We start from the raw sequence: 18601 nt of genomic DNA on the forward strand, positions 1-18601 counted from the left end.
AGGGGATGTCTGCAAGTGTGGTTTAGGGGAAGAGTACAGTTGGGGAGAGTTAAATAGAAGAGGAACAATATTATCATAAACTGGGTAAAAGTTGAGAGAAGAGTTAGAAGGGGTAAAACTTCACAGATAAGACTAAATTCCAATCAGTCATATTACCTGGGTGAAACTGAGTGGGATAATATCCTGAATATGCCCAATCTTGTCTACAACCAGAATTGGGCCAAGGACCAAAATACCTCCCCACCCTGATTTCACACAGCCTTTAGTTGTTTTACTATAAATTGTATATATTTACCATGTTTTCCCTTGTTGGGATAGTGGGTAATTGTTTCGCTGATCAGAGTAGACTTTGAGTCCCCAGGAAGAAAGGGACCACAGGTCCTACTCATTTTTGTACTTTCACCCACACTTCCTTCCCCGCCATTTGCGTTCTACCTTCCTTGCACATAGTAGATGCTCACCAGTTTGTTTATTAAATTGAATCTAAGCCTTCTATCCAATACTAAATCTGATGTTTGCAAAGAAAGGGGATAGGAAGCCATATCAAAAAATAGCCTAAGGTGCAATTCTTCAATTAGTCTAATGTTAGAGGAGAGAGGGAAAAAATGTGTGGTCCTGGCCATCTTAGCAAGGTTATGTGGGGTGAGGCGTACTGGAAGGCCTTTGTACTTAAGCCATCTTTTACCCAACCCTGCTTTTAGAATAGAACTGAACATAACAATCTGTCAGCAGCCACAGGATGACATAAAAGGATGCTCTTGATGTTCAGCATTCCTAAATTCCTTCTCATACTGTGAAAGCAAAGAGATCTACAATTATATCTTCCTAGTTTAAAGATTTCCAGGGACTACTCATGTTAAAAGCCAGTAGCTCCATCCAATCTAAGATGTCCCATTAATCACTAAGTATTTGAAAAGGCCCTAAAAAGAGATCTCTTAATATCAGATTTTTTGAGATCTTTTTCAACAGGTTGATGCCAACTCTTGCCCAATTATTTTCCCTAACAATTTCTGCATCTAGTGCCTTCCCCACAGTACTGACCTAACAAATGGTCTGCTAGACATCCTTTGAAGAGTCCATGTTAGTTGTCATAAAAATAAAAAATTAAAGAACTTTATTTCCTAACACCATCTCATGCATAATTATTCTGCTGCTATCCATTGCTCTACTCTGCTCAAGCTCAAGAAGAACATAGTCAAGGACAACTTCAGGTCCTTTTCATGCAGTATTCCTTAATCTTTGAACAATCTTTGAGTGTATCATCAAGAACTGAACTGTAACCCAATTACATAAGCTTGGTAAAGATTTTGGGCATCTTGTATCATCTGGGCCAGTCTAAGACTCCTCTGCTTAAATTAAGTACAAAGCCATGACAGATGCAGTCCCAATCCTGTACTGTTTTAAACCAAACCAATGTATTTGGCAGTCACTGTCTAGTACTTAAATCAGAAATACTAAATGACCCCATCCAAAAGACAGAGGCATTAGGCCACCACTTAGACATGCATTTAGTAGCTGACTCATCATGGAGGACCCATTGGGATACTGTTCTATTATACTTAAAATCAACTGTTGTACTAGGCCAAGTCAGAGTTTTATTTTGATCAAGACATTAAATTATTGAAGAGGAATAATTTTTTCCCATTCTTACTGGGGCAGAATTCCAATATGTCAAATGAATCCCAAAATGATAGGGAAGATTTAAGGTTCTCTATAGGCATCTTTTCAGCTGATCCATGTGGGAAGAGTAAAAGGCAGGGTTCTGCCATGACAGAATGCTGGGAGCCTCCTCCACATCTGGCAGCAGCATACCCAGATCTCATACGAAGCAGTCCAGAATGATAGAAAATTCAGTCCTGACCACAATCCAGCACCAGTCAAAGGCTCACTGAAAACCCTCGATATTCATGAGACAGAATCTGAAAGACTTGTTAACTAACCCTTGCTCTACACTCCCCACACTGCACCTATGTGAAGACAAATTCAAGGGCAAAAGAAGGAATATTTGATTTGGTCCTGAGAAGAAACGTCTTTATGGGGCTGTGACTGGATGTTACACACTCATCCTTTCTTTTCTCAAGGTCAAGGCTGGGACGGCCCATTTAATCAGTCATTACACTGACTGCAGAAACTATGAGGATCTTGTCTGTGGTGTTACCCAATGTCTGTTTCATAATGACCCACATGATAAACTCCTCCTTTAGTATTCAGACTCAAAATAAAGAAGATAAGGAAAACATTATAACTTGAGTGTTTTCCCATTTTACCTTATCTGTCATAAAGTTCAGTGAAATTCAGTGCCTCACCAGAGTGATTTTAATGAGATTTGCCTACTCATTACCTCCTTTTAAATGGTCTTTGTTCTATTTTATCCTTCACATTGTGCTCCATTTTGTAAACTGCTTCAAATTATAATATGTTCTAGAAACAAGATATACAAAACACACCATTCTTGAATGAAAGTCTGCTCATCTGTCCAAAGAAAATCTTACCTGCATATGAGCCTATTTTTCACCAAAGCTGTAAAGATTTCCTGAAATAGTTTATGCTGGGGATGTTTGCTGAAATTTCGCTCATTCTTGTAGTTTATACTGAGATGAAACAAACAGAAAAGCATTTTGTGATAAAAATTATTTAGGTTGTCTCAAAGTTACTGATCCAGACAAAGATCATCTATATTCAGGCAAATATTGAAGGAGTCTTGAATTTAATATTGTATAAAAGGTAAGTATCAATTATTAAAATAGGAACTAGAAATTCAATTATAAATTAATAATATACATTATAGCCAAGCATATGTATTTCATTTACCATATTATTAAATTATTCCCTATAGACATTTAGTAGCTAAAATGAGTTGGAGAGAAGAGAAGGGCATATGGAGAGAAAGAATTATTGGGGCACATTATTTAGAAAGTTGTGTCAACAGGAAGAGACGAACTCCCTCCCTTCACTTTTCCACATGCCTTTGACCTCATTAGCTGATCCAGCTATCAACACCAGCTTGGTTGTCACATATAATTCCTTGATAATAGGGATTTATTAAACACAGTCTACACTCCTTCAGCTGTGTTGACTGTTTGGTTGTTTTATATGTTTTGTGTATGTGTGTGTTTTTAACAAAGCTTTGAGACATTCCCAGCTTCAGCTCTAGTTTGCTGATATTACAGCTCACTGAAGAGGTTAAAAATACTCCTAAAACATTCCACCTTAAAACTTGGAGAAAATAAGGAATAATCAACAAAAGGATCACATTGCTACAGAATTCATGATACAATATTTTTGTGCATAATTAAATAGACTAATTTTAAGATCTATTCCAAATAAACCGGAATTACATGAACACTTCTAACATTCTGCCTTTGTAGTCTTCCAGAGGCCATTAGGTGGCACCACCTCTCCCTAGCCAGGTGAGGGCTGTAATGGTTTCTTTACTTGGATACTGATAAACTCAATGTATAACAATTTTTAAAGTATTTAGTGTTCCTCACTGAAAAATATATTTTTGAAATATGAACCCATGTCATGTGACTTTTCTAAACTATTAAATTTATTGTTACAAAATGACAGGGAAATAAAATCTAGGCCAAATAAACAAACAATCATTCTCAAATATTTATACTGATATTTAATGCCATTCATTATTTACATGGCACTTAGTGCCACCTGACCTAAGCACATTATAAAACTAAGAGAACCAGCTCCTGAAAGGGGAGTGGCCCCCAGGAATGTGCACCTTCTAGGAGGTCTGCATGGCAACAGAGATAAACAAGGGCTGACACTTTGAATGTTAAAGGTGAGGTGCTATCCCTTCAACTTGAAACCTCGGTTGTTTTGACAACCACATTCTTTAACCACCGCATCTGTTCACAGCAACAGCTTTTTTTATGCCTTCTCACTACTGGCAGGATCTAGACAGACCAAAAGCTGAGACAAAGACTGGAATCAGCCTAGGCAGGTCAATAATCTGGAACCACTTCCTCATGGAGCAAATGCCAAATGGGTGTCAGCATGGTGTCCTAAAACTGCCAGGTCAGTTCCACCTGTAACCACTAAGCTTGTTATTTACACATTATTTCTAGGAGTGGTTTAAGCACTAACTAAAAATATTAAGAATCTCCATGGTAAATTTTGAAATAGTTTTTCAGTTTTAGCTCCTAGGATAAATAAAACTTTGGGTTAACTAGAATAGTTCGCTGAAGGCAAGGGAGATACTGGATTTCTTACCTAAAATTTTCAAGTTCAACAGCTTCTGTGGACTCATGCCACTGACCTCGAGCTCTGTGTCCACCCGCCTTGATGGCGGGCTCAGACTTCGTCATGCTATTTTGGGCACTATCGAAGTTAATGGCTGGAAGCTACAGAAATAGAAGCATAGAGTACGTGAGGATCACAATTCAGCACAGGATAAAGAAAGTAACAAAATGGGAGGAGGGAGAGGAGAGGAGGGAGAGGACACATCTTTTTCCCAGGGCAATAATTAAGATGACAGCCATGTCAAATGTAGGGATTCTCCCAGATTTAAGTATCTTTGACCTAAACATTTACTTTCTCTACCTTTTGCTGCTTTATTTTTCTTCATAGCATGTGATATCACTTGTCATATCTTAGAGTTATTTATGTATTTTCAGTCTTCCTTGATTATAATGTTACCTGGACACAAACGGGAAATTACTTGGTTTTTTCTGATCAATGCTATATCCCCAGCATCTAACACAGTGCTAGGACTACAGGTCTGGGCTGAGGCTTGGGGATCAGGAGTTTTCGAAGCTTCTCATGTGATTCAAATGTGGACCCAGACTAAAGAGTTCCTGAATCCAGGTAGAGCACTTTGGTATAGAGTGGAGTGTACAAATTGAGAGTCAGTCATCATTACCAAGTATACACCTGCTGGCCAGGTGTTAGGGATATAATGATAAAAAAGACTTTATCATTTTTAATCACTCTGAACATCATGATTACTCAATCATATTTATAAAAGACATTAAAATATATTATAGAATTCACCATAAGTAAAAATTAACTATAACAATTATGTGTCCATTTACAATATGAAGTAGTTAATTATTCATGTAATAAGTGATCAAGTTATCACTATTCAAGCAGTTTCACTTAGCAGTATTTACCTATAATTGGGATAATCCTGAGATTTGTTTCTAGCACCACAGTAAAGTTGAGCATGGGATAGAAAAATACTCTAATGTTTCCAAAGTACAAATGAGGAATGTTCTATAATTAGCTAAATTATGATAGATGAGATAAGCAAAGCATAATATAACAAAATAAAAGATTCACTTTTTAGTAAATTATTTCATTCTTTATAATTATCAAATAAAGCTATAATGTGTTGTACTTATTGTCTTATTCCATTGAAATATTTGATAGAAATCAGTATAAAGACATCATTTCCTTATCTAAAGAGAATATGACTGACTTCCCATAAGGTAGTCATTACAATAAGGACATTGTTAGATAGCTAGCAAAAATAAAATCCTTCATCATCGTATGCTAACCACAGTTGAATTCTCAAAATATTAATAATAAATCTTCCGTCCTGTAAAACTGTCTCTCTACCTCAGTTCAGTCAGCCAGTCTCCACCGACCACAGGACAATATGATAGGCACTTGAAGCAGCAATGCTTAGTGGTTAAGAAAATAAATTCCCTGGCCAGATTCCCTGGGTTTAAATCGACAATTAGCTAGCTGCATAATATTGGAAAATTTACTTAATCTCCCTGTGCATCAGTTTCTACATCATTAAAAAAGAAATATTAATAATAGTATGTAACTCAGAGTTATCATGAAAATCAAATTGGTTACTATTTATAAAGCATTTGCTATGTGCCAGGCATAATTCTAAGTGCTTCATAAATACTCTTTTAATCTTCGGATGAACTTGCTAAATGAATAAAATTTGTCATTACAAATTAGGTGAATTCCAAATATGAACTGATAACCCAAATGATATTGAACATGAAGTTACAGCAACAAGCAAATTTTCCTGTGTTATACATGAAATGTCATGACATACTGCAAACAGGAAGCAGTTTTTCCAGGTCCAAGGGATTTCAAACCCCCTTGCCATTAGCACAGCTCCCGGAATACCATTTGTAAGAGATAAGATAGCCAGCACAGAGAAAGCAAGCCCAGGCCACACAAGGGAGAGGGTCGGAAAGCTGCAGAAGCTGCAGCCATTGCCTTTGGGGGCAGAGCAGGCAGCTGGTGTTGGAAATCAACTCATGAAGACTGGGTGGATAAGATGTGCTTGGCATCTATAGTTGCAAAGACCAAGAACTTAGCAGGAATCTTGAACCAACCGGTACTCTTCACATAAAAACAATGTAAACTCAGAATCTTGTTCAAAACCTAAAGCCTTTTCTCTTGGCTCCCCAATTCCTTAGAAACTGTGTGTCTGACCTCTCTATTCCTGGGCATGTGTCAGGGATCAGCTCACACAGTCTCCTGATGAGCACCTGCCCAAGCCTTCCTGGGTAGAGATATTCACTCCCTCTCTGGTGCCAATATCATGCTTACTTCTCTTACAAAACTTATCACAGTCTAGGACAATGTCTATTTACACATCAGTCTTTTTTTTTTTTTTTTTTTTGAGACAGAGTGTCGCTTTGTTGCCCGGGCTAGAGTGAGTGCCGTGGCGTCAGCCTAGCTCACAGCAACCTCAAACTCCTGGGCTTAAGCAATCCTACTGCCTCAGACTCCCGAGTAGCTGGGACTACAGGCATGTGCCACCATGCCGGCTAATTTTTTTTTCTATATATATTTTAGTTGGCCAGATAATTTCTTTCTATTTTTTTAGTAGAGACAGGGTCTTGCTCTTGCTCAGGCTGGTCTCGAACTCCTGACCTCGAGTGATCCACCCACCTCGGCCTCCCCGAGTGCTAGGATAACAGGCGTGAGCCACCGCGCCCGGCCTACACATCATTCTTTTTCCCTTGAATTTGGCCACTCTGAGGGCAGCCCCACATCTATGTATCATTGTGTTCTTAGCACCTCTCACAGAGCCTGGCATATAGTAGGCATTCAAATGTGAAACTGTAGAAAGAATGCTGACTTTATCCCCAAGTCTCTTTGCTAAACTAATTCATCTGGTAAACCATCTCTGGATGAGTTCATCCATTCAGCACATCTGTTGCAGATACACCGTGCACCATTGTGTGAGACACTAGATATGTAATAAGCAGAATAGCTATGGCTTCTGACTTCAAGGAGTTTACAATCCTTGAAGGTGAGGAAGGGGGTGTCACAGTAAACAAGCATCAGAAACATGCTGCAAAATTAGTAAACAAGGCTTTTTTGTGGTAGAAAGCAAAGGACAGACAGGGTGGGTCATGGACCAGAATGTCAAGAGTATTCCAGGCAGATAATCACACAGACTGGAAGGCAGAGAAGAATGGCATATGCTCTAGAAACTGGAAGGTATCTGTGTAGCTCAAACAATATGAGTGGAAAGGAAAGAGGTGAGATTGAAGGAGAGGCTGCATCCTTCAGGGCCTTCCTAAAAAGTGTGATCATGTCACTTCTGCTTGGAAATTTCAACATTATCTGTTGCTTATGGGATCACATACAAAATTATAATAATAGATGGGCCTTCAGACACTGCACAGTGTCTTCCAGCTTTATTTATCACTACTTCAAATAGAAATGTATATTCACCATTGTAGTTAAATGCTTGTCATTTTCCTTCCTTCAGATACTTGATTATTTTACTCACTTTACCTAGAATACCTTTTCCATCAGTTCCACTGATGGGAAACTTGTTCATTTATCAAGGACCATCTTTTTCCCTGTCACTCAAGCTAAAAGTAGCCTCCTTTTCCTCCTCAAAATCCATATACCTACTGCATGTACCATTCATCCAGGATCATGTCTTGCCCTAATATCTTAATTATCGATGCCTATGCCTGGTCTCTGAACACAAGAACCACCATACCTCATATGTTTTCTTTCCATAGCATCTATCAAAACCTCTTTTATTTCAAGGCAATTAATGGGCCCATAATGAACTAATATCTTTCTTTCTTCATCTTTCTTTTTAAATTGCAAATGAATTTTTTAGCTTCCTGTGGCTCTAAACGTAGGGGGAAACAATCTGAGTTCCAAAATTTGTGAAAACCTCCGGTGAAATCTTCCATTAGCTTTGTAATTTCACTTTGCCACAACAACCCTAGAGCAGTTCTTTTTTTTTGAATTATTTGGTTTTACTAGGTTATGATCATTCTAACCTTGCTTAGGTTGAAGGGGGCCTCTCTGCCTCCATGTGTCTCTGTCCCCAGTTCTGTCACACTGTGGGACTTTCCTACAGAATAACAAACTCTAATGTGGTGAAGAAAGATATGCAGAAGTACTCAGAAAATACAATCAGGACAAAGAGCAAAAGTAGAACACTGGAACACAATGGAACAATGAGGGAAGTGGCCTGGCTCATCAGAGATTCAGAGGAAGGGCATTCAGTTCTCTGCACTCTCTGCACTCTCCACCTAAACCCACAAGGTAGTTTCCTCTGTAACCCATAATTGGCCATGTTGGCCCATTTGCAAAAATTACAAGCCACATCTTGTTAGAGCAGAAATTCAGGTGAGTGGGTCTTAATTCCAGGTTTCCTTTTTCAAACTGACTGCTGAAAATTTCAGAGCCAAATGTGTGGCCCACTTGCATATTTTGTTGAGCATTTCTGCCTGACCCTAACTCTTCTTTGCTCCCAACCCTTGTTTTTCTTTTATTTTTGGCTCTGGTTTTAATTTATAATAACTTGTCATACTTTCTGTATCTTTACAAGCTCCTTACTTTCGTTCTGGAACAAGCAGGGTATAAAGAAATTCTTGAGTTATTCAGTATCTTCCTTCTCCTATAAATGTCTTCACATTATTTTATCAAAAGGATAATAGGGTATTCAGAATAATATATATTATTTCAAAATTACAAGTGCATGAAAACATTATAAACAGAATGAGGCATGAATTTTGTGAACCTCAGGACCTTCATCTAATTGAGGGCTGTTATTTTTATTTTTTTCTTAAAACTATCTACTTTCTGAATAATTCAAGCATTACAAATACGCATTTTTGTACATGTGAAATAGTTTACAAAAAGATATGCCATGTGAAACTGTCAGACAATAGATTGCAAATTCTAAGATTGGTTAAAGGGAGGAAAATCATTAAATTAATTTTAACACTATCAAGTGTTAATAAGGAAGTGGTATCGAAAGGGGATACAATAGATATGGTCAGCATGAACTTCAAAATTGGAAAATTAGAGCCCCCCTAAAAGAAAAAAACCCCACTGGTGTCTCTTTTGCCCTGGCCAGGAGGTTATACGTATTCACATAGTAACCCAATTCTCAAGTCACAATTCAATTTAGCAAAAACTGGCCAAGAACTCACCAGGTCTACGAGTATACAATGAACCAGAGGCAAAAGTCAAAGTTGCTAACATTGGGAAATGTGTGATCTTGTCAGGAAATAAGACATGTAGACAAGAGGTTCCAAAGCAGGGGAGAAAATAATGCTACAGCAGTAAAAGAAGGAGCCTTGGGAAGAGGGGGATTACGTCGAGAAAGAAAGATATGTGGAGGTGGGGTCATTAGATTTGGGTCTTCGAAATAGGTAAGATTTTAAAGAAAGAAATTTGGGAGAAGGGAATAGTAAAAACAAAAAATGTAGAAGACTTTGACATTATGGCTACATGGTAGGATGTACAGTGGGAAAGAATGGGAACCACAAGCAGCGTTGTATGCTGAGTCATCTTGCTTACCTCTTGAAGAAGGAAGGGACTCGATTTGGGACAATCATTCACGCAGGTTTGTGGGCAGGCAGCCAGGAAAATTACATTAGCAGTATGGAGATAGACAACGGTAAGAATGACTGCTGAACTAGGTAGACAAAAAGAAAAGAGATCCTGGGGACTTGTAGCACTAATACAGAGGAAGGGGCTCAGAGGAGAAAAGATACTTTAAGGCCATGTTTACTCAGAGTCAATGTTCACCCAACTGTTTTTTGAACTTTAATTTCCCAAGTCATTTTAAAGTTATCTCAGTGGTTAGAAGCACGCATTACGAAGATAGGGAGTTTGGGTTCAGAACTGTACTCCACCATTAGCAGGTTGTATAATCTCAGGAAAGTCACTTAATTTTTCTGTGCCCCCTAGTTTCCTCATCTTGTAATTATCAAGCAGGATGATGTAGGTAAAGCACCAGACACATAGTAAGTGTTTCTTAAATATGAACTATCATTATTTGGCCTTTATATGCCATCAAATCATAAGAGAGTAATTCTCCGGTATAAAAAAATAGATTAAAATGCTATAGTTCTCTGGTAGGTTTGGTTGATATAACAAAAATCATCAGAGCTGGATTACCAACCATGTGAGCTCTTAAACAAATTTACTTAAACAAGTAGAATGTAGCAGACTTTGGAGCCAGACCACCAGGGTTCAAGTCCCATTCCTGCCATTTACTGGTTGACAGTGCTAAATAAATGTCTGCTATTATCGTTATTATTAGTATTGCTATGTTTTTCCCCAAACCTCCATTTATGGACTCTGAGCTCATGACTTTCCAAAGCCTTACAGAAGCAAAACCAAAAAGAAAAGTTTAGAGATAAATTCAAGCAGAAGTACCCATTCCTTCTCTAATAAAAATATAAAAATAGACAAAACTCACTCCTCTCCCCTCTTTTTGGTGAGGTATAATTTGCAGCAAGGCTCAAGAGTGGTCCTATAGCAAGGGAGCAGGATTGAGAGGGGTTGGAGAGAAGGAGGAAAATATGGTAAATCGTGCTTTGGAAAAACCAATTTCCCTAAAGCTCTGACAAGCCAAATGTTGGGCATTCAGTAAAAGAGTATGCTGTTTCCTGAAAACGAAAAGCTTTGCTAATTAGGACACAGGGCGATAAGCACAGGATAAAGCAGAGCCCAGCAGGAGAGAAGAATGAGAAGACTGTGGATGCCAAATCTTGGCAGAGCCTGAGCTGGGTATGAGAGCAGCAGCCAGATGAAGAAAGAGAAAAGATGTGAAAGAACAATGAAAAGCAGACATGTCGTTCATAAAGATATTAAATGGATCCCTTCAGAAATATGTGATTTCTCTTTTATTATTGCATGAACATTCTTTGAAGACACTACCTGTTGTTTGCTTGATTGAACGTTCAAAAGGCACCGAAGTCTTTTAAGATCTGAATAGTCCCTAGAAGAAAGAATAACACAATGTCAACCCACAGAAGGCTCCAGGTGAACAAGTTTCCTTTAGAACTCCAGAAATGATCAAAAATTTCAGTAAACACTGTAAGCAGTTGTCAAGGGTCTTATCTATTTCTCAAAAAGCCATTAAATATGTTCTGTAGCCACTGCCTAAATTAATCATTAGCAAACACTCAGTATGGGATTACCTGATGGTGATTCCTTGCTGTTTTTTATCAGTTGATTTCTCTGTGGTCTTCACCTTTTTGTCTTGATCAGGCATTGTAAAACATCAATGCCTCAGAATTAACATCGCATTCCTTTCAAAGTAAATAGGAAGGAAAACTTTAGTTGGGTTGTGTGCACCAAAATATTCTCAATCCGGACAAAATTCACATATAACATCTAATTAAACATGTAAAAACTAACATTTATTTCTAATACAATAATAAAAGTGTTAATATGAACACCATTTACTATTTATTTAGAGTATAGTTTATATTAATAGTAGCCCATGAGCCTATATTTTCTGGGTCATCCTTGATTTCAAGTATTCTGACCCATTGCCACAACAAGCATTGTTCTGCATATCAGAACAATATATATATATATGGGGCTTTCATTTCCTTCTTGTAAAACAGTCTGTAGCTATGGTTTGAGCAGGAATTTGAAGCCCACAGCAGGCCAATGTGTTTACGTAGAGTTTTCTTTCTGTCCTTGAGGGAAAAATAAAATTAGATTCTATTTATTTTGACTGGATTTTTATTTTAGAACTTTATCTATACACAGATATATAAATCAAATACTGAAAGCCAAACTGACACTTTCATGCCATCTCACTTGTCTTCTCCACAAGATTCCCAATTTAGAGTATTTCTCCCTCACCATGAGTCATTTCCCTAAGAGTCCCAGAGAAAACCTCACCTACTCACAAATAAACCCTCAGTGTTGAGGGTAACTACAAAATGTTGGAGAATTTCCAGAATTCCTAAAGCTTGTCAGCTGCTACCTGAAACCTTACATGGGTCAAATCCAGTCAGAAGCTCTTCTGGAAAACTTGGGCCAGTCTTGCACAGCTCCTGAGCTCACCCAAGCATCTGGCAGTGAGGCTGGCCCACCTGGAATTATAGTACATAGGCACTTCAATCTTCTGAATTAAGCTTTGTAGTGTCATCATGGTCACCCTTCCTAAGATCAATTTTAATACTATTTCCCACCCCGGTTCAAAAGATAAGTATGAGTTCACCAATAGACAAAGAACAATTTATGTTTGCTTTTTTTTTTTTTAACAATTTCTATTAATAATTCAATTGTTTTAATTTCCAGAATAGAAAAATTGAAGATACCCATACTTTCAATTACACAGCAAATATAAAAGTAAATCTACTAGTAGTCTAATTTGATTGGATGTAAAATTTTCCAGCTGTCTTCAGTTTGACTTCAATGTACTGTTCAGGCATGAAAAAACATGCATTATTGCCTCATAATTGCATGCCTCAATGTACTGTGAAATCTATGGTCAAAATCCAAGTGTGTTAGAGGTATTTAGAGGCAAAAGGAATGTGCCAATAGATGTTTCACTGCAAAAGAATCCAGTGAAATTTAATTTTATGAAATACACAAAGACAGTTTATCTAAGGATTTAAACATGATTTTCCCAATATAGTTGTCATACTGGTGACAAATAGTTGAGCTGGAAATAAGAGTTGGAGACCAAGGCTCTTGTCACAGATGTACAAGAAGAAAAGGCACAACATCAATAATTTAGGATTGTACCTAGGACATAACATCATGGTTCCTTCATTCAACAAATATTGAACATTTACTATGCCTAATTTCAGACTTAAACCTGATAAAGGTAAAAGAGACTATCACAGGTTTCTACCACAAGTAAAGAAAAACCCACTTATGAACTTTAAAATCTATTTCATGAGGTGCTTAGATAGAATTTGATTTAACATATGTTTTACTCTAGAAAAAAAGAAAGAAGAAAGGAAGAGAAGGAGGGAGGAAGAGAAAGTGGAGGTAGGAAGAATGGAGGATCTGTAAATTAGTGTTTAAAAGCAAAAGACCCAAGTGCTTTTGATACATAAATGTTAAAATGCCCCAAAAGTTCTAAAATAAAAATCCAGTCAAAATAAATAGAACTTAATTTTACTTTTCCCTCAAGGACAGAAAGAAAATTCTACATAGATACACTGGCCTGCCAATGGCCTCAAATTCCTGCTCAAACCATAGCTACAGACTGTTTCAGAAGTAGGAGGTGAAAGCCCCAATGATGTGCACATGAGTATGTGTGGAAAAGCTCACAAGCTTCCGCTGCGAGAAGGAGATCACATTTGCAACTAGCAAACCCTGGTAAACATCCTGTCTTATTCTCTTGCTTAATCTCCATAATTTTATTGACCGGTTGTGTGAACAGAAAGCAATCATCTAATAGTTTTATCAGTTTGAGATTAACATGTACTCTGTGAGCTGGAAGAGTGAATATAGATGACTCTCTGGAAATGTTTCACTTAATTACAGAGTAACAACAAATTCACCAGTGTCAGTAGAAACAGACAATTTGCCTTTAGGATAAAAAACAAAATCCTTTCCACTTAATGGCAGCTAAAATGGCAACTATTCTGAAAAAAAACTTTGAGAAGTTGGGAATGCTTTAAAATATTTATTATAATCTCATTTTTAATTATCAATAATGATTTCACTACACTAATGTCTACAATCCAAAATGGAGGTGGGGGGAAGTGCAGTTCACATCTTAAATCAAGATGCCCTGGGGCCAGTAACCTGTTAAGGAAATGTTCCCAATAAAGGTCAGGCGAGGGGTGCTAGCCAAGGCAAAAGCTCTCCAGAGGGTAGCTTCAGTCTGATTCCACACTGAATCAACTCTGGAGTGGAGAGTATGCCTCAAAGTTGTCTAAATCTGAAAAAAGGGAGCCTGGTTCTCATATTTCTGTAGCTTCAGTCATAACAGGAGTGCCTGGGGGTACAGAGACTTCAGTAGCTTGGGGCCAGTCCTCTGAGTAAAGAGACACAGGAACTGGCAGTTAGAAGCAAAAGAACACCGAAGCCAACGCTCAGGACACATAGAGAGTCATAAGGCATCAGAGAGGCTCTGGACAGAGTGCCCACATGATCTACATTATCTGGATCACCAACACCATGTGGAAGAGCAGTGGATAATGAGGGTACAAGAACCTTTGCTCTGGACACAAACTGCGCAAACAGCCTACTGCAATGGGTCTCCACTGCCGAGTTCAATTTCCTCCTCCTTTGCTCACCTCTCCAGACACTAGCACGTCCTCCTGGCCTAGTAGCAGGCTCAGTCCTTGGTCCTCTCTTTTCTCTATCTATCCCCTCTCCCTAAGGGATCCCTTGCAATTCCATGGTTTTACATACCATTCGTAATTCTAAATTTCTATGTCCATCCCTGACCTGCTGAATTTACAAAGTCACCATCTGGGTATCTAATGGGTATCCCAAATTTAACATGCCCAGACGGAACTCTCAACCTTACCCCCAGTAACAAATTCCCCTAGAGCTCCCCATCTCAGTAACTGGCACCACCCTACCTCTCTAGACAAAAGTTCAGGTGACATTCCTGATCCCTCTCCTTCCTCTACCTCCCATATTCAAGCCACCAACAACACTAGTCAGCTTTCCCTTCTCTCCACTCCCACAGCCATCACCCTAATCCAGGCTGCCATCTTCTCTTGGCTGGATCACTGTTACAGCCTCCTCACTGCTTCCATCCATGCGTGTCTATATCCACAGGAACCTGATGGATTATTTTAAAATGTAAATCAGATCATGCCCCTCTGTGGCTTACAACCTTTCTGTGGTCTTCTATTGCACTTGGCTTTTAACCATGACTTTCACCTGGCTCAGCTTGCCTCCTGCCCTCTCCCTCTTGCTTACTGCACTTTAGCCATGCTGGCTTTCTAGGGAGAAAAATGAACCCATAAACATGCCAACTGCTATGGTTTTAATATTTGTCCCCTCCAAAACTCATGTTGAAATTTAATTGCCATTGTAGCAGTATTAACAGGTGGGACCTCTAAGAAGTGAGTGGGCCCTGAAGGCTCTGACCTCATGGGTGGGTTTAGTGCCTTTAAAAAAGGGCTTTCAGGAGCAAGTTCTCTCTTTGCTCTTTCACTCTTCTGCCATCTGAGAAAGTGTTGCTCCCTTCTAGAGGATATAGCATTCAAGATACCATCTTAGAAGCAGAGATCAGGTACTAACTGGACACCAAACTTGCTGGCACCTTGATCTTGGACTTGGCCTAGCCTCCAGAACTATTCTTTATAAATTACCCAGTCTGGGGTATTCCATTATAACAGCACAAAATGGACTAAGACCATTTGTGCCCAGGAACATGCCAACCTTATTCTTGCCTGAAAGCCTTGGCAGTTGCTGCTTGCTATTCCCCTCTCATATTCTCAGGCTGGCTCCTTTGTGTCCTTGAAGCTCTCAGTTCAGATGTCCCCTCCTAAGTGAGGGCTCCTCTGATGAACCTCTGCAGCATGGTCACTCCCACACACTCATACTTACACAGCACCCTGCTTTATTTCCCCCTGGAGCTCAGCAACACCGGAAATCCTCTTATCCATCCATTGGTTTCCTTGAACTAGTTCCTAAGCCCTACACAGCAGGGACTTCTGTCTGTTTCATCCAAAAATATATCCCCACACATAGAACAGCACATAGAACAGTGCACGGCACATTGTAAGCACAGTATAAGCACTCAAAAAATATTTGTGTAATAATCTGTAAGCAGTGACTTAAGTTATTTTTACCAAAATCTGACAGTTATTTGCTTTTTCATAGTTATTTATTTTTAGGCTTAGAGTTTCCTCTGACCTCCCAAGTCCAGTGATCCTTCTTAGTGCTCCCAGAGCAGCTGATATTCCCATTGAGAACCTATACATTCGATATTGCGATTGCCTGATCACCACATAAGACCAGGGGGGATTGGGCTTCTCTTATTAATCAGACACAAGGTAGGCAAATAATAAATATTTATTGAATGCAAGACCTAATAAATGGATGCATGAAGAAGGGATTATTTTTAAAGAAAAATGTGTCATTACTCTTTTAGTTCAACAAATTTCACAAAGCTCTTTTCTAAATCAGATCAATTGATGAGCATGTGTAATGTTGTAATAATCCTGAATGCATTCGGGAATTATTTATTCAGTCATTTGTAGGATAGTTAGAATTCTATGTAAGATAATATTCATCACAGTGCTTCTGAAACTGTGGAAAGAAGTTTTTTTTTATTTCCAATCTTTTAGAGACTGATACATTTTGTCCAAATCTTGTTCACTGAGACAAGTCCACTGATCATGTGCTTGGATGTCATGGCTGTAAATATTTTTAAATTCTTACTCTCAATTTCTATACTTATATCCTCATGGACCAGTAACATACCAGTGTGAAGACCACCTGAAGAGCACTGGGCTAGATTACTGAAGTCTATCTTTTCAAGTAACAGAATTATTTTCACAGCAACTCTAGATGATTCTTTGAGAACCTCAGCCCTAAATACAAAGCCTAAGGGGACTAACACAGTGATTGTAAATTCCACGCAATCAGAAGAGGGCAAGGGTGAGCGTAGGAGGGGAGACTGTGGCCTGGTAGTTAAAGCTAAATGTGGACTCCCCACTTAAACCGAAGCAGTCTTACTTCTGGGGTTCTGTGTACAGTTTCATTTCGGTAAAGGATTCCATTGCTAAAAATAAAAATAGAAAATCACAGATTCTCTAACACTTATTTTACAGATGAAATGAAGCCAAAGAGATTATAACACTTGCTACACAAACACTTGTACCCACATGGATTTTTCTTTGAGTCTAATGGGAATGCTGAAATTTTAATTTGGTTTTTTAAATATACAGTAGTGAAAGATTATATATAAAAACCAAATGCATGTTACTTTAAAAACAGAAACTTGTCTGGGCACAGTGGCTCATGCTTGTAAACCTTAGCACTTTGGGAGGCCAAGGCAGGACTGCTTGAGGCCAGGAATTCAGGACCAACCTGGGCAACATATTGAGACCCCATCTCTATGAAAAAAAAAAGAAAATTTAAAATTAGCCGGGTGTAGTGGTACACACCTGTAGTCCCAGCTACTTGGGAGGCTGGGGCAAGAGGATCGTTTGAGCCCAGGGGTATGAGGTTGCAGTGAGCTATGATGACACCACTATGCTATAGCCCAGGCAACAGAGCAAGACCCTATCTCAAAAAAAAAAAAAAAAAAAAAAACCAGAAATTTTCAGTGTCTGTACTTTGTACACCTCCGTCATGGGGCCTGTATACTATCTCAGGTGGAAGAGAAAAGATCTTTCCAGACCTCACAATATAACAAATGGGTTTGGTGTTTATAGCCCCAGACAAGTACAGACATAATCACAGTTCTGACTGCACTGAATTTATTAACCGATTTTTAAAAACAAACTCTCAAAAGTTAATTCTTTTCTTCTATTGTTTGAAATTTGGGTTAATGCTAAAGAAGTCCTCAGAGACACACACCTCATTTGCTTGTGATCTCTTGGTAATTGCAGGGTAAACACATATGACAGAGAAAGAAATCTAAGCCATGGTAAAATTACCTAATTGACTGTAATTAATCTAAATTGTGCAATATAAACCCACTAACTAAATAACGTAGTGAGCATTCGTGATATGGTTTTCAGATCCTCCACCTGGAAATCCTTTTTCATTCCATGGTTGCCTTACCTGCTCAAAAGATTCTTAAGTGGCCTCATCTTTACTAAACATAAAACAGAGAGTCATTTGAATCATTATGGGATATCTCCCACAAATATATTTATATATTTTTTCCTATTAATCACATAGGTTGCATCTTTGCAAATATTTTACTTTATTTACTACATTCCCTAATAGTTTAAAAACCAGCATTTTTTTTTTTTTTTTTTTTTTTTTTGAGACAAGGTCTCACTCTGTTACCCTGGCTAGAGTGCAGTGGTGTCATAATAGCTCACTGCAACCTCAAACTCCTGGGCTCAACTAATCTTCCTGCCTCAGCCTCCTAAGTAGCTTGGACTACAAGCACATACCACCATGCCCAGCTAATTTTTCTATTTTTTGTAGAGACAGGGTACTCACTATGTTGCTCAGGCTGGTCTCGAACTACTGACCTCAAGCAATCCTCCTGCCTGCGCCTCCCAAAGTGCTGGGATTACAGGCATGAGCCACCGAGCCCAGCCAAAACCAGCACTTATAAAGTAACAACAGTAAAAATTTAGCATGACTAAAGTTAATCACCACTTTGGCTATAACAAGTTTATTATTTGGAAAAAGCACTAAAATAGACTGCTATGAACCCTACCACAAAAGGAAGTTGGAACTTCCTTGCACTGACAATGAAGAGTCTCTATTCCTT

The 18601-nt window shown here is 38.5% G+C and overlaps 1 protein-coding gene across 8 annotated transcripts in view; it reads right to left on the reverse strand.

Moving 5' to 3' along the window:
* The window catches only part of NEK10 (NIMA related kinase 10), a 205266-nt gene extending 193790 nt beyond the window's left edge, over positions 1 to 11476 (reverse strand). For all 8 annotated transcript variants that reach the window (XM_069473325.1, XM_069473323.1, XM_069473319.1 and 5 more), the window contains exons 1-4: positions 11403 to 11476; positions 11140 to 11200; positions 4228 to 4358; positions 2493 to 2591 (exon numbers count right to left, since the gene is read on the reverse strand). In XM_069473325.1, coding sequence (XP_069329426.1) covers positions 2493 to 2591; positions 4228 to 4358; positions 11140 to 11200; positions 11403 to 11476 — 365 coding nt within the window. The remainder of the gene's footprint in view (positions 1 to 2492; positions 2592 to 4227; positions 4359 to 11139; positions 11201 to 11402) is intronic.
* Positions 11477 to 18601: the final 7125 nt, after the last annotated feature.

This window comes from Eulemur rufifrons, chromosome 7 (assembly GCF_041146395.1).
Source record: "Eulemur rufifrons isolate Redbay chromosome 7, OSU_ERuf_1, whole genome shotgun sequence".
Classification (NCBI taxonomy): Eukaryota; Metazoa; Chordata; class Mammalia; order Primates; family Lemuridae; genus Eulemur; species Eulemur rufifrons.